Here is a 16,950-nt window from a genome sequence, read left to right as displayed (position 1 = left end):
CCCCCATGCAGGCCAGACACTGACAGTTATACGAGCATCCGAGGACTGAAAGTGTCCGAAAAATGCGCAAAGGGAGAAAAAGAAGCTCGCCCGATGATGTTGAACGTGCGGGTGTTCATCTGCTTAGCTCACCCCTCTCTGTACTTCATAAAAAAACAAACTTGCTCCATCGAGGACGCTGGGAAAACGCTGGCTTAGCCTCGGAATGAACTGCAGGCACGATTTTTTAAGCTGTAGACCGCCTTAGAGAAACTCTCCCAAATTAAAGTGCCCTGACTTTCAGTTAAAGAACTTGCGTCTCTTTGTTTCTGTTTCACCATCTCTGACATGTCTCCGCTTCTCCCCCGCTCTCCAGTGCGATTCCAGCTGCCATACTCTCGGGTGGAGACCCGCGGCCGCTGCGTTACCAGCCGGTCCCCACTCGGCTCCCGTACCGAGGCACCAAAAAAAAAAGAAAAGAAGAAAAAAGGAAAAGCCTGTGGATCCTCCTTCGTCAGATGGATACGCGAACAGCCCAATGGGCGCTTCCGCTTTCTGTACACCTCACATGTGCCTGAATGGCAGCCTCACGGAGGCAGCCAGTGAGATTCGTCGCTGACATTTCCGTTCATGTGTTAAAATTCCCATCATTCGGTTGCCCCAGTGACATCCAAAGAGAGCTCATCCAATCACGGAGGCGGCTCGGGGATGTGTATCCAAGAGGAGGTGAAACGCACCGGATGCTGTTGCTATGGTAACGCTGCATTAAAAAAAATAAATTTTTAGCTGCGATCCGACTCGAGAGTGAAAAGTCACTCACCTTGTAAAAAAAAATATAATAAACCTTTATTATTCTTTGATAATGAGCAATACAGGCTATGTAACACACTCCAATTGAAACCGCCAGGTAAGTCTTTTTAATTGACCACTTTAGCTTTCACTAATAGTGATAAATACAATTTCACAGGACAGCTGTTTGAACAAATTGTAACACAAAAACATGAAAACATGCTCACTGAGGATGACACGTGGTTTCTACTGCTGATGCATTGCAAAATTAAACACAGCTCACAGGATGGCATTTACACGACATTCATATATTTATTTATGTATATTTAATATCAGATTGTACACAATTTAGAATTTACAGGAACAAAAAATATCCACAAGAAATGTTTAATTATACACAATTACTTTTGGGGAAAATGTTTGCATTCAGACCAGGATGGATCCAAATAGCTGTTGCGTGACATCTTAACGAGAAGCTTCAGTGTTTAAATATGACAGGTTGCAATAAAATGGTAGCCAACCCCACAAGCCAATCAATATCAGCTATTTCAGGTGTCGTTACAATGTAATAATGTCCTCATGTTAGAAATGTGTGTATCTTAATTTAAGAGAAAGGTTCAGTGAAGTTTATTCTATTTATTAGACGACATAGAAATCATAATTAGTGAACAAATACAGACTCAGTAATACACCAAAGGTAAGGCAAAGTTCACACAAAGCCTGTCTTCTCAGTTGTCTGACTGTAGAAAAAGTGCTTATGAGAAGTGTTTCCATCAGTCAGTCAGACCAAACATTCTTACTGTTCACATCTTTTTGACTGGGCGAGATCTCAAACAACCTCTGTGTGCAGGTGGATCCATGACATTCAAACGTTTTGCCATAACATAACACAAACATTCAAAAACATGCCTTTAAGTAAAATAAATAAGTGGGGAAATATTGTATGTCTAATAGCAGTCTAAACTTTTAAAGCAATTATATTTTGAAAGCCAAATACATTTTTAAGTTTGGTGCTCAACATGCAGAGGGAAGCCTTAACAAACACGAAACTAACATTTCAAAAGTTCTCTTTTATGCACTGTTTTACCCACAGTGTTTCACCATATAATAATAAAGTTAAATATCCAAGTTTCTTCCAAGTAATCTAATTACTGTGAGGAGATACAGCTAATCTACCACCGACCAAAATACAGTTTTCATCACTGCAACTTGGGATTGCCCTCAGCAGCAAATCAGACAATAAATGACAAACTACTGTTACACCATTATGAAAATTACTTCTTTTCTTTTTTGGAAAACATGTCCTGTACGATGCACTTTTGTACATAAAAATCAATCCTATGGCCTTGGTCATACAAAGGCTTGTTGTCCCTTACAGGCAGCAAAAAGGATGAATTGCTTTAAGTTTCTCCTTTGTCCAACATCAATCCCTGGACACAAGACCGCTTTTAATAGGCTAACAGATCAAGGTCCTTTGAGAAACCCTCAGCACACCTAAAGTAATTTTAATAAATTGCATTCATCACAAAATAAAAGAATACATGTTAAAACTATTTTGAACTAATATTACACCAGTAAAATTATGCTCGTAAATTCTATTGACATGTAAAACATCACAAGGAAAATATATAATAAAAAAGTGAAGAAATGCAAAAGATTCAATGAAAGGTTTCTATTTGTACACCTTGTTTGCAAAATAGATAACTAAAATTCTAATAAAAGAAAGAAACAATATTTTTCTTAATCAGACACAATGCCCACCCTGTCTGCTGCTAAATAGTAGACAGCAATGAGTAACTGCATCATGCCGCGTCAATCTCTCATGACTACATGTCACCAAATGTTTGCCTCCTTCTACTTTACTACAAAAGTATTTTGCCCTTTTTGCTAATTTCTTGTCGAAAAATGAAAGAAAATCAAATTAAATTGAAAATTACATTGAATAACATACACATTAAAGCATCAGTGAAAACAAACTGTAAGCCTAATTAACAGGTCCACACACAATACCACTGCATTTACATGGTATTGCAAAAACACGTAGATTTAATCCTAATGTATATGTCTTAAGTGGAATAGATTTTCTGAGTGTTTTTCCACACAAACCTTTTCAAATATACTTAATCATTGCATGCACAACTGTTTAGGCACTTGTAACCTTCGATTAATACAGTACTGACAAGTGACTGCAACCTTAAGACTAACAGTTGAGACACTACTCAACACGCAACCCTCACAGGATCACAAGAGCTTTAGTTTGAATATGAGCAGCAGTAACTTCATACTCTTACTGAGCTGACTTTCATGGCTGTGGAGGCTATATCAACTTGAACAAGTGAAAAGTATTTACAGATCCATCAGTGAGTCAGCAATTGTCTTGAGCAATAATGCACATTTACTAAAGAGGTGTTAAATTAGAAAAACAAAATTGCTTTGAACGGATAAAACATTTCATTTCTCTCAGAAAAGACAGAAAACAATCTGTATATGTAATGCAAAGGCACACCAGGAGGTGGAGCACTGATCCATTACTCTGGGTGAAGTATAGAGGGACTCAGAGCATTTTTAAAGGGACATCCATAAACCTGCTGTTAGATTACATTTTTTTTATATACACAATTTTTTGTTAAGTTTAAAGTTAAATTAAGTGCTTTTCTCTTTGATTAAAAGTTAAATCTGGCACTAGATGAGCAATCATTATCATCAAAAACAAAACTTTCTTAGTTTAAATAACACATTCAATAAAGAATATGATGATGATAAAACTGCAATATAATCTACAATATAGGACGCCTTTACACCTGACATTAACAGGTACTGTCTACAGACTGAGAACTGATTAAAATATTTACATTATTTAAAACATCTCTGTTGTTTAGTTTTATGCCACTACTGCCAGTTTACTTCTCTGTAGCATCTATTGTATTTAAGTTTGATTGGTGGCTAAATGCACTCATAACCCTATCAGAATTAGTTTAGGAAACAAATAAATAATGCACATTGATCGTTGAAGGTGCATGTTAGCAGGTGCAAAGGCGTGTACAATAACAATCTCTCTGACACCTATTACAGTATAATGTAGAGGTTCATTATAACTGCCTGTAATGTATCATCATCATCATCATCATAATGTCAGATAAAGTCGGCGATGTTATCCACATGCAGCCTCTTGTATTTTGTGTGTATTGTTAACAGAATATTTACAGAACGGCTGCCCGGGACCCTTAACAGCAGCAACACGGCACTGGCTTCTGTTTCTGGCGGTTACTTGAGGATGATCTGTTTCGGAGGCAAAGACAAGTCACTGAGTAGTTTCACACAACAGGTATACTTTACAATCGCCTTTGTTACAAGACAAAGATTATTAAGGAACTCACTTCTCACTCTTAAGTGATATGAAAATACAAAGTTTAAGTGAAATGAACTTTATTCTCTTGATACATAGTTTTGTAAAAATGCGGCTTGACCTTGAAGCTAATTTAAGGTTAAAAGTTTTATTGATTTGCAAAAGTGATTTGGAACTGAAATTATAAGTTTTGATATTAAAAAATGTGTTTAAACAATCAAATGAATTATTTTACACATTGAATAAATTGTTTTATGCATTTTTAAAAACAGTTTTAACTATTTATCAGCTTCAAACCCTTTTTTTTTCCAGTGTCAGACTTTTGACCGTGATTTTGTGTTGTGGCTGTGTATCAAAGGGGAGGGGTGCGTGTAGACTAGTGATTGAAAGCTCCTGTGTCACGTTGGTTACAAGTTTAAAATGAGCATTTTGGCTGAAGATGGTCACTGCTCCTTCACGGGATGCTGCCGGCACCAGCCACAGTTTCAGATTGTGCTATAATAGACTATATTGATGGGTCAATATTTGAAACATATTGATATACATACATGTGGGGAAAAAATTTACCCCTACAACAAGGAATACTGTTATCTGATTGGGTGGTAGGTTGCAAAAAAGCTATATTGAGATTAGAATCTCGCCCACCTTATTTAAACCTAATGTAAAAGAGTTCATAGCACCTGCAATATCAATATGTTACAAACATTCACTCATCAATATAGTCAATCATAGGATAATCCAGGAAACCATGTTTCTTACCTGTTGGCTGGTGCCAGCAGCATCCTGTAAAGGAGCGATGACCATCTTCCATCAAAATGCTCATTTTAAACTTGTAACAAATGTGACACAGAAGCTGTCAATCATCAGTCTACACCCACCTCTCCCCCTTCATACATGCCCACAACACAAAACCAGGGTTAAAAATCGGAAAATGATCAAATCAGATGTAAAATAAAAAAATAAACGTAAACTAACAAAAAAAAAAAAAAGAAAACAAATTTATTCAAAATAAAATCATTCTTTTGTTTTTTTTTTAAACAGTTTTTTTTTTACATTTTAAATATCAAAACTTAGAATTTCAGTTTCAAAAGACTTTTCAAATGAATAAAACTTCTGACTCTGACTTAGCCCCACACTTTTATGCCAGTGGTCATGACAAAGTTTAAATACTAACTTATCCGTATGTCCATATGACTTCATTCATTAAACATTAAAAAGACAACAGTGATCAAAGTAAAGAATACCAAATACTTTAGATTTACTCTCTCAATCCTAATATTAAATGTTTCAAACTAGCCAATTGAGGAAATGTGAATAATATTTTTTATTACACGAATAATAAAAATCTTATATTAAGACGTTGCACACAGAAAGTCAGCATAACCAATATCAAGAACTGTATGGTTAAGTCCTATATACTGTAGCTTGTGTTGGAAAAGACACTGACATCAACCAAAGCATAAAACATGCAATAGAGAATATAAGCGACACCACAGTTTGCAGATGGAAGAGCTAGAAATATGTTTTGTTTCTAAAGGAAAGGATGAGATGCAGCCTAGTTGGTCTACGAGGTACACGAAAGCTTAATGCTGCAATGCAAGCCGGGCATCTCTACGCTGATGAAGCAACTCCCCTGATTGAAAGATGAAGCACTTATTTAGAGCTCAAGGATTTATGACAGAAAGCTTTAAAAAGGAGCAAACCTGATTGGTTGGTGCTGTTGCTGCGTAGGGGACACTTGTGGCGGGAGTAGTTGCTGCAGAGACAGTAGCAGGCGTAGCACTGTACATCATGGGGACTTTTTCAGGAAGGGAACCATGAAAGCAATGAAAAGGGAGGTGGAGCATTATGGTAACCATAGCAATGTATCTCTCTCTCTTGCCAAGCAAATACAAAATGACATTAGCAGCAAGCCATCATTGGGTTAGACCAGCAGATGGCATGTGATCACACAGCAAAGCGAGACAGCAGGGGAAAAACATAAAAGGAGGGCTGATAAGAGATAAAATTAGGAAATCTGTCCATAATCTGGCATCCCACAAGATATGGCATGTAAAGCTATGCCACCAGAGGTGATCAATGTGTTTGTTTGTTGTTGTTTTGTTTTTTTAAATACAACATTTACAGAGTTTTACTATTAATACAAAACATTAAAGAGCATAAACTATGAGGTAAATCTATGGGATGCTGATCAAATTTCCTAATCACAATCCAGAATAAACCAAAAGTGCTTACATTTCTTTACTGTGCTTTGATTATTTAAAATAATTTTACAAGCATATATACATACATACAGGGCTCTGATCAGAAAGGCAAAAAATGAAACATAAAGCTAAAAATGTTTACTAAAAAACTAAAGTAATCTCTTGTTTTTTTCAGTTTTTGTTCTCATCCAGTTTCCTGGTTCAAAGGGTTGATTTCTCATCCGTTAATAGTAAGTATACTCTACCTTATCCAGACAAAGTAATGTATTCTTTACTACAAAAGGACATGGTTAAAGAAGAACATGGAGGAGGCACCTACCAATGCCATTAGCTGGAGTCATGCACAACACAGAACCTGTGTGATTTACAGGTGAAAAAAGAAAAGGTCTTTATCAAAATCGACATACATTAATATGGTCAATACTGGTGTAAGCCCATAAAAACAGATCTTTACTTTATTAAACAGGCCCATTGTGTTAATGCAGCATTGTTTTGTTCTGATGGATACAAGCTGAGTAACACAAAACTAGTGTTTTGTAGTTAGTGTTCACTAACTACAAAACAGGCGCATTAACATAGAATACATTTAAGAGAAATTTCTGCAAGCAAACAGACCTTTTCAAACCAGACATTTACACTGGTCGCATTAGGTGAGGTGTAGGTGTATGGAGAGAAATTGCCTCAAAAAAGGTTACAAATATGTACAGTATGACACACAAGACACCCCCCCCCCCCCCCCCCCACCAAAAGAAAACAAAGGAAATCCCAATTTTACACCAGAACATGAACACAGCTTACATATATGGATCTGTGCAAAGCTGACCTTGTGAAATGTGTCTCAAAAGCCCACGTGTGCATATTAGGCGATTAGTTCACATGGTTTTGTAAGTGAGCGAGAGGGATGTTACGTGTAGTTTTAGACATTTGTATACACAGAAAATTATCCGATTTGTGAAGCTGAACTTAACAAATTGTGTGTAAATGATCAGTATTTAGTCAGGTTTAAACGTATGCATTTGTAAATCTTAGTTTACGCGTGTGTGTCATACTGTACACATTTGTAATTCTTTGAGGCAAATTTCTCCCCATATAGGTGTGTCTATGACCATGACTTGCCAACTGACATATAGCACACCTGTTGCCTTGAAGAACCTGCCCTGGTTGTTAAGAGGTCATCAATTTGCTTTGTAACCACTGCTTCAATCTTTAATAGTTTACTGGTTCTACTGGAGTAACTGAGAGCAACTGTTTTTCATAACAGTCTTACTTTTCGTAATATGAGTTTAACAAAGTTTAATTATAAGCTATGATAAAGCCAAGAATCTTGCAGTGACATGTCAAAAACCTGTTAGTGTAAGGATTAAGAGTCACACCCTTTTTTGAAAGCTTTGATATAACAGACCTGTTCACAAGGAGTGCTGCTGATCCTGCAAATTTCTTCAGTTAAGTAACAGTAATACATGATGTGTTATTTGCGAACAATATCTGACGGCAATAAGCCCTGAGACAGACACGGAAATCTAGCTTAGCCATGGAGTCATAGCAGGTTTGGAAGCTCACCTGTGGGATAAAATGCTGCAGTGGGCTGCTGCAGAGTCTGTGAGCTGACCAGAGCCTGCTGGTAGTGCAACAAACTGGGGCTGAGGAGAGAGCCGGCCCAGCTGCTCTTCTCAAGAACTGGTCTCTTTGGTAGGGGTTGCAGAACACTATGGGGAAAGGCCTGGAAAGGGACAAGAGGCAATAAGACACTTCCCATATTTCTGTTACGCACACCTTTAAAAGGATATGTTAGTATTTATGTTTAAAAAATGATACACATGACTAAAATATAAAGATGACACAATGAAAAAAAAAACTACCACAGATATGACTGGTGTAATGTATTCACCAAAACTTATTTGACAACTTGAGCACTTAAAAATACCCATGCTGACAGATCATGTACAGAAGGGCAATATAAGACTTGAAGAAGCCGTAAACCCCAATGACAAAAATGAAAAGTTCTCACAGTACAATTAATAGCTACATGCAAAGCAAAAGGTGAAAGTACCAGGTCTACAGTTGCCTCGAGGGGTCGCTTCATTGCTTTGGCAGTCGACTGAGTCTTTTAATAGCAGGCAGCGAGCACATGATGGCAGTGGGCCAATGGGATTCAAGCGTATTAACATACAGGTAACAGCAAGCAGAGGTGCATCATGGAGGACAGCATTGTGGATAGGTGAGAAGGGGAAAACAAAACAAAAATAACCTGAATGTAGTATACCACATAAAACACAATATTCATGCACAGTAAGGACACATTAAACTAAAGATTCCTTAATTAGTAGGTCAACATGTACAGTTAATGAATCATTTTGGCAACAAAGACTTATAATAACAAGGGTGTAATAACCTTAAACTATACGTCAAGTTTGAGAACAATGCTTAAAATGAAAGGTATTAAAATATTAACAAAACCTACTATGCACACAAAAGGATTTTGGAACACGCTGGTTTTATGACTCCAAGTGCAGGATACTGATATAATGCACAGCAAGCACTTAACATTTTCATAATTAAATGAAAGATAGCTTGGTTTTATGAAGGTAGCAAAGGCAGTACCACAAATCAAAAGTTAAAACAACCATGCACCTGATGTCACAAAGCACAGAATGTGGAGCTCCATTTACTGCATTCACACTAAAGCTTTTGAATTACAGATGTCTCCTTAACTTGTACAGTACATAAGAACAACTAACAACTTAAACTACAACCTAAATAAAAATGTATGGAAAAGAATTAACCATAAAAGATGATGTATGCTAGACATGATTTTTAAGTAGAATGGAGGCCAAAGAAGCATAATTTAGTGAGCCAATGTGGCTTTAATATTGCACTAAAGAAAAGATAATAGAAATTGTGAGAAGCCTGATTGTGCATTACATTTAAAGGCTATTTAATGATACTTAATGACGCAATTTAAAAACAATCCAAGAAAAATTGTAGCTGTAAGACTTAATGAAGAGGATCAATTTAAAATTGCTAAGACTATGTAAATCTGTGAGAGGAAGGTGTCAGATTCAACTGTCTGAAGTTTTACATAGGAAATCAATATTGTGACCTTTAAGAAGTTTTATTTAAAAATAAAATACTGGTGCATTTCTTTGATATTAAACTACTTCAGGAGTTGCTGCTTAAAGTTTTGAGAGGAGCTTCTATTCAACTTCACTGACTGTACCATTACAAATGCTTACAAATATGCAGCACTCCACATTCAGCAATTTCATAGACAGAACAATGATGAACACTTTATCAATCATCAGAAGGATAACACTCTGACTTACCACAGCTGCAGCTGCGGCTGCGGCCTGTGCTGCCACTGCTGTCTGATTGATTTGTTGTTGACTGGATTTGATTTTGGCCTGCAAGTGTGCAGGCGGGTGAAAATACTTGCACTTCTCCCTGGAACAGCGACTCTTGATGTAGTCCATGCAAACAGTGACAGTGTTATCCGTGGTGTCAATCATTGGGCTGTCACTGGGATGAGCAAAGCGGCAATCTGTCTCCCCTCTTGCACAGTTTCCTCGCTGAAACTCACGACACACCTGAGAGGAGCAAGAGGAGTTCAGCTTTTAAATGTGTAGCCAGATCATGTGAAACCGCATAAGCGCTAATGTATTTTTATGTGAAGTCACGCCTTGGTGTGCATGAATACCTCTAGTTTGTCTGAACGCTGAAGCTTCTGTGAGGGAGAAGAAGAGGAAGAGGAGGAGGAAGAGGAGGAGCACTGGACTGAGACAGGTGAGCTCCCTGGAACAAGAACCGGAGTGCTGGAGAGGATGTCTGAAGGAATGAGGCTCATTCCATGGCTTAATGGTGTCATGTATGAACCATAACCGAGACCAGCGTTTGTGCCAAGTCCCTGTGTAAATGTTGGCTATGAGGGAAGAGCATACATATTATGTGTGAGAATGCCATCCATCAACATCACACTGACTTAAAATTCCTCCTGAACCAGGACTTTACCACAGGCTGCAGGCTGGGTCCAGGGATCATGAGCTGCATCTGCTGGGCAAGCACGGCTGCTGCAGTCTTCTGATGGATGAGGTTGTTGCGCCCATTTATCTCTAACTGGGTTTTTAAGTGTGAAGGTGGATGAAGGTACTTGCAGTTTTCTCTTGAGCATCTGCCCTGCATTCAGAGAAATTATAAAGTGAAATAGAAGCATTTTCATTCATATCATAAAGAAATTTTACAATCTGATAGACTAAAAATGTTGCTGAATCAAAAGACTGAGAAAAAAAATGAATGTTTTGTTTTCATCAAAATCCTGTAAGATTGTCTCAAAGAAACGTAATCGTCAACATGTTTTTTCTCCACAGCTCTCCCACTCAGGCTCCACTGTCAGCGGTGCTGTGTTGCATGACGTGACAGCTAGTCGTGGCTAGAATAAAGCATTTTACATTGCAATGATGGATGTCAAAATTTTCTTGAGTCAGGCACAAGACTTTACTTGGAGTGCAGACAGTTAGTGTTGAAAAATGCAAAAGAATAAACTGTTGCAGATTATGTGTTGCATTACATCCTTTATTTAGACTCTCACAGATCAGATCAGAGCTGGTACTCAGAAGTGTTAATCAGCAGGTTAAATGATTTTTCCCATGAAAATTTCACAGACTACACAATTCTCAATCCTACCCGACCCACCTACTATCCAAAATCATTCACTGCACAGTCACTGAACATCAGCTTTGAATGCAACACTTGTGCAGCATATACTGTGCATTACAACATGCATTGGCTAATTACACAGGGTTTTTTTTACTCATTTAGCCTTAACGGTGGTATATTTCAGCGGTTTGTTTTTAAGCCTAAATACAAAACCTGAAAAACCCTTTATTTATTTATTTTACCCTAAATATGAGCCAATCAAAGCCATCCCTGCCACTCAGGCATTTATATTAACCTAATAAGAGATGAGCGTTCTCTCTCCTATATATTCAAGTTCTCAGACTCATGTCTGCTCATTTAAATTTCTTCTGACATTCATTTAGATATATATTCTGAATACTGGTTATTAATTTGTCTTATCTATAAAGAAAAAATGTAGTACTCACAGAATGAACCAAACAAGGAGATACAACAACCAAGGAATGACTTGACTTTATATCTTCAGCATCTAGCCCTAGAAAATTTTCAGAAGTAATGCCTGCTGGTACTGAACTTTAGCCCTGATATATAACAAAAACGTATCGCCTACAATAAAACTGTAGAAACAGCAAGTAAAAGGAATCAGCTACATCTGGACATCAACAGTACTGTCGGGTGCTTTATTAGAAGCCACGAGGATCTACTTACAATACCAAAGAGTGTGCATATTCTTCAACATGATGACATCAATTGTGTTAGGATTCACTGGTGAATGGGAAAGTTAACAGTAATTGTTTTGACATGTCCTTCTCACTCACAACCCTGAATTGAACAAAAATCGTATGGCAACAACGTCAGCAGGAAAGCCAAGAGAAAAATACGAGGAAAACACGTCTCTGAATGGCTAGCTCTCACTAAGCAAACAAGGGCTCAATACTACAAAACATCATTGTAAACTTTGACATAGTTAGACAGAGTTCCTAAAAATTGGAAAAGCACAGCTTGACATTCATTCTCGAAATTCCAGTAGAAACTCTATACTCCCCTTAAGGTACCCTGTTGAAAAAACATTTTAGTCTGGCTCTGAATAAACTGCACATTTTATTTAGAGCAACGAATGAACATTTGTTAGAAAATCTTCAGCTAATTTGACAAATAAAAATCATAAATAAGGCATTTTAGGGTATCCTTTATCTCATGTAACAGTAAATTAAGTAGTTTTGATATTTGCTTGTTGGTCAAATAAAACAAGCACTTTACTTGTGAACAGGACAATCAGTTTAGATCATTTTTATATATGAATGTAATTTATTTATACTCTTTCTTGAGTTTCTTGAAATGTTCTATTCAAATCTATTATAATTATGATCATTAAATTTCCATATTAATCAATATGAAGGTAATGCAGATAGTTGCAGTTGTAGCTTTTCTTTTCAAAGCAGAGAGCTGTTCTCACCTTAATATTTTATGAGCAAAATGTAATACAATCTTTTACAAAGGAAATTACAGATTTCTGGCCGACTACTTTGCAGTAAAATAAATATTATGGAAACCTCTAATCACTTTGATAAGTTGAAAATTGCTTGGTGCCACTTATCTACAACATAAAGCCAATGTCTGAACTAATAAAACCCCCCTTTCAGATATGCACCCAATTAATCTGTTGTTCCATTATTCTGTTGGCATCTGAATGTATCAATTAGATTTCTGAATGAAGACTCCGGTCGCTTTTTTAGCCAGCAGGCTGGACCTACCATACCAAAGAGGGATGATTAGTTTATGAAAAGGGAAGACGGACTGCAGAGTGGTGCAGCTCACCGACAGTCATAATAATCAAGATGAACAATAAATGTTTTTACATGAAGGAATGAAGTAGATTCATTCTATGAATGCATTCGGGCCCATGTCCACGGGAGTTACAGGCAAGCTATGTAAAAACTTGTAGCAAGGTGGTAAGGAGATGAGTCAACATGAGGATAGTCCTGGAGGCAAAGCTGGATTTTGGTGTGATGGTGAATGTGTGAGAGTGGATTAAGGATGCCCCCACCTCATTCAGGGCAACTGAGCAAGCAGGAGAATAAACTGACTGTAATCCATCTGGCTGCCAGATTTTTTTTCTTCTTCTATCACCTAAATCCTCTGGATAAGTGATTAGATTTTACCGTACAATCTTTGGGAAATAGTGGTATTACCCATGATTTCACAAATAGTAGAGCAATATGGGAAATGAGGCTGGATGCTTGGGAGGGTTAATGCACTGAAGGGCTCTGAGAATTCAATATTAAACTTACACCTGACTATACAACAGTGATGCTAACAGTTGATTTCTCTATTATCACCACTTAACATGGGAAATGAGCATGCTTGAATTTTTTCTAACCCAAGAAATAATTATTTTTCTTTCACTTTTATAAACGAATAACTGACACGTACTTCCAGCACTACATTATTAAGCATATAAGTAACTTACACAGTTACACTGCTAGCAAACAGCAACAAAATCCAGTTTTCCTTTTAGTCTTAGTTTACTTTCATACTCCTTTATACAGGGGCATTATTTTCTGACACTTAATAGAAGATCATTAATATGTCTTACCTTCAATGAGTCAAAGCAGGCTATGACTCTTCCATTTTCAATTTGGCAGCTCTTCGACGGATGAGCAAATTTGCATTCCTCATCACTGCGTGAACAGTTTCCTCGCTGAAACTGTCGACAAACTTCCAGAGTTAGCCATTTTGTGTCTCTCGCTGAAGAAATATTTAACGCCATGTCCAAAAGTTGTAACTTTAAAGCAACTTTTAAAAGTCACTCTTATTGTTGAAAGACTAATTCACCAGAAGCTGTAGCTTAATCGCAGCTTTTAGCTCTGAATACAGTCTGCTTCTTTGTTAAAACAACCAGATGACTCCCCCATCAGAAGGAGCAGAAAAATCAGATGACTAGCCAATCAAAGAAAAATTATCCTAGAAACAAGAACAACTGTGTTTTTTACAGCAAGAGACTGCAGTGTATACTCCACAGCCGAGAACGCCCACAGAGAGTGAACAATGATCTCAACACAGAATTGTTACTCTGTCGTATGTGCGCTGGTCAGTAGCCTCCGTCTTGTTATCCTCTATTTTATGGCTTGAATTTCTCATTCTTTTAGGTGCTGAAAGTGTGCAAACCAGCGACAAAGGGCTTGAGCTGAGGTATCCTGTGTTGGTGCATGAGACTGCAACTTAAAAAAGAAGCGAGGGGCAGCAATGTACATGAACCAACTTCAGGTCGGAGATATCTTCTCAAAGGCACTATCTGTTTGTAATCTGAAAGAAAAGAAAACAGGGATATTACTGAAATTAAACTTAATTGTGATTACAGCATCATTAGTCTGTTCAGTGGGCATATTAAGATACGTTAAGATGTTATGTAAAATATGAGAACAAACTCCCCACAGAAAGACAGGTTCGAACCCAGGACCTTCTAGCAGTGAGGTAACCACTGCACCAACATGCCCCCATGACGATAGTGCAGAGCAGACAATTCACATTGTTAGAACTTCTCTGTAAGTAATAAAAGTTCAGCTCATACAAAGCTGTCAGCGTTTTATCAAGAAAAGAGACTTTGCACACACCTGCAAATCACTCACCACCTCACATCTGTTCCTGTCTTTATTTAAAGCCATTAGTCTGCCTCCTCTATAAACTGAATTACAATGAAGTGGCAGATGCCATCCATTTAAACTCATACAACTACACAAAATAGGTTTGAATCAGCAAAGCACAAGTCATACATTTTGCAATCAGGCATAAAAAAAATCCGTTTATCTTTCACCATGGAGCTCCTTCTCATCATTTCGTGGGAAATCCAAAGGGAATACAGATGTTTTATGCCTACACATTTCACTCTTTTCCAGGTTATGCTGCCTAAATAAAAGCATTAGCATTTTATAAAGGCACCAGATCACACAATCAGAGTTTTGCTGAAACACGGTTATGACACATTTGCATCAAAGTTTGTTCATCAGGATCCATTAATTGCACTTTATAAGAGTCATACAGTTATTGCAGCCAATTCATTTTTTTCTACTTCTCTATGTACTGCTAAGCTGGTTGGGAGTCAAACACAAACTGCGTAGTCAGACCTGCAACTACACAGGAAGTTGCTGAGCAGACAGAAAAGGTGGACAACTCATGAGCTGATTAAATCTGCATGATTTGATTTTTTTTAATCCTACTAAAATCAACTAAAGCTATCAGTAAATACTGCACTCCAAAAGCTGTTTTGCTCTGCTGCTCTTCCTTTTCTTTTGCAGCAACCCTTGGTCTAACAGTACGCTGCAGCAAATTCCTTTAGGCGCAAGTCAGGAAACAGAGCAGGAAAACCGACCTCTCTCACTTCATTCGGCACTAAAATGCTTGTTCTTGTTTCCTGGAATCTAGGCTGGAGATACAACTTTCAAGCTGCTGACTTCTAAATATACTGACAAGAAAAAACAACTCTTACCCTTCTTTCTGTCCCATGGATTCAGTGACTAAAGATTTTCTCTTCACAGCAAGAAAAACAGACTCTCTGCCAGGCTCTGACTAAAACATTTCCAGCCACCCCCTTCCTGTCTGGGAGCTGGCCTCTGGGAAGACCCTCCCAGTTAGAAATTGTCCAATAGGGAACAAGAATCTGATCTGCCATGTGAAACTTCCTGTTGACCATTTATTTATGATTACAATCTGATTACTTGGAGAACGTGGAATTCAACACTTGATCCATGCCTCCAGAGTTTGCTGCTGCAGGGATGAACAATGATGCATGTGAAATAAATTATTTTGCAAGCTTGCACAAAGCTTCTGCACAAACATGACTACAGAGCATGCAGCCCATAAGTGTATATCCTAAACACTCTTTACAGTTAATTATCATAAATACAGGCCTGAGTTATTAGCTCCATACCTTGGATTAGGTGCAGGTCAGTATGCTGGTATTAAAAACCCGTAATAACCCAATGTAAATAGAAATACGCCTTTTTTGTTTTGTGTGTGTTATCTTTCAGTTCTAATTGTAACATTTAAATAATTTCAGCATCCTTCTCAGTTCAGGGGTGTAGCCACTTACTGCTGACAATATGATGGATGGCGTTGTCTTAATGGCACTTCCGAGTATCCCAGGTAGGAATCATTTTGTCTACTTTTTTAAAAAAATGTAGTCATTTTCAGAGTAAACGAGGAAATGCACATAAGAAGCACCGCTGTAGGTGTACCATAACAACAAATACAATCATATTGTGTCACTGTAATTCGATTAAAAGCTGTAAGAAAATACTTTAAGGCTTACTAGTACAATGGCAGTCAACTAACTGCCACTATTTTGTATCACGCAGTTTTATTACCACAGTTTGAGACTGCTAGGATGCTTAAGTGTCAGCTTTACAACCCAATCAGAAATACATTCACATTAACATGCATTAGCTTGCATTAGCCACACTGGTAGCAGAAAGACAGGACCTGCTTACCTCATCATCACGAACGAGCTGCTTCCCAGAGGATACGACAATCACGCACCAGCTAGGACAACGGCAACCCAACTAACGAAAACAATATGTCAAGTGTTCCCGAAATTTCCTCTCAATAGCCTCTTTATTTCTCGCCCTGTTCTGAGAATTACCGCTCGTTATTTCATCCACGTCTCCGACCTAATTTCTTTAGTTTGTAGCGCTGCACAGATTTAAGCAACAAGCTTTTGACAGCTTACTGTACGACCGTCAGTTCAGTGTGATAAAGGGGTGTCCCTGGGTGCGATGCGAAGGCTGAAAACAGCCATTAATTCAGCATATGACGTTTCAACCGAGCGTAAGGCGTAATTTATTGTATAGAGACATTTCATACATTAAGTTGATTTCTAAAATAATAATATAGTGGGAAAAAGTAGGCATTCTTTAACTTCTATTTTCTGACACCCACCCTACGTCCGCAAAGTGGTACGATCCACACGAGTGCCAGTAGGCTAAAAGGGCAAGGGTTTGCTTGTTA

General features: G+C 37.7%; 1 protein-coding gene across 8 annotated transcripts; it reads right to left on the bottom strand.

Moving 5' to 3' along the window:
- Positions 1 to 1,055: 1,055 nt before the first annotated feature.
- On the bottom strand, positions 1,056 to 16,706 carry LOC113007444 (muscleblind-like protein 2a). 8 transcript variants are annotated; one of them, XM_080290643.1, is made up of 10 exons: positions 16,434 to 16,706; positions 13,544 to 14,253; positions 10,324 to 10,488; positions 10,013 to 10,234; positions 9,642 to 9,902; positions 8,369 to 8,422; positions 7,879 to 8,038; positions 6,638 to 6,673; positions 5,818 to 5,870; positions 1,056 to 4,047 (listed from the first exon to the last, which is right to left on the bottom strand). In XM_080290643.1, exons 2-10 carry the CDS (start codon positions 13,715 to 13,717, stop codon positions 4,033 to 4,035), a joined length of 1,140 nt encoding a protein of 379 aa, XP_080146769.1. In that variant the 5' UTR covers positions 13,718 to 14,253; positions 16,434 to 16,706; the 3' UTR covers positions 1,056 to 4,032. The 8 variants fall into 8 exon arrangements, with proteins under 8 accessions (XP_080146769.1, XP_025999799.1, XP_080146768.1 ...); XM_026144014.2 differs by lacking the exon at positions 5,818 to 5,870 and adding an exon at positions 16,037 to 16,108 and having other exon boundaries at positions 16,434 to 16,705; XM_080290642.1 differs by lacking the exon at positions 5,818 to 5,870 and adding an exon at positions 16,037 to 16,105 and having other exon boundaries at positions 16,434 to 16,705.
- Between the last annotated feature and the right edge of the window lie 244 nt (positions 16,707 to 16,950).

The sequence above is a fragment of the Astatotilapia calliptera genome, chromosome 16 (genome assembly GCF_964374335.1).
Source record: "Astatotilapia calliptera chromosome 16, fAstCal68.1, whole genome shotgun sequence".
Classification (NCBI taxonomy): domain Eukaryota; kingdom Metazoa; phylum Chordata; class Actinopteri; order Cichliformes; family Cichlidae; genus Astatotilapia; species Astatotilapia calliptera.
This window is presented reverse-complemented; position numbering and strand designations above follow the sequence as displayed.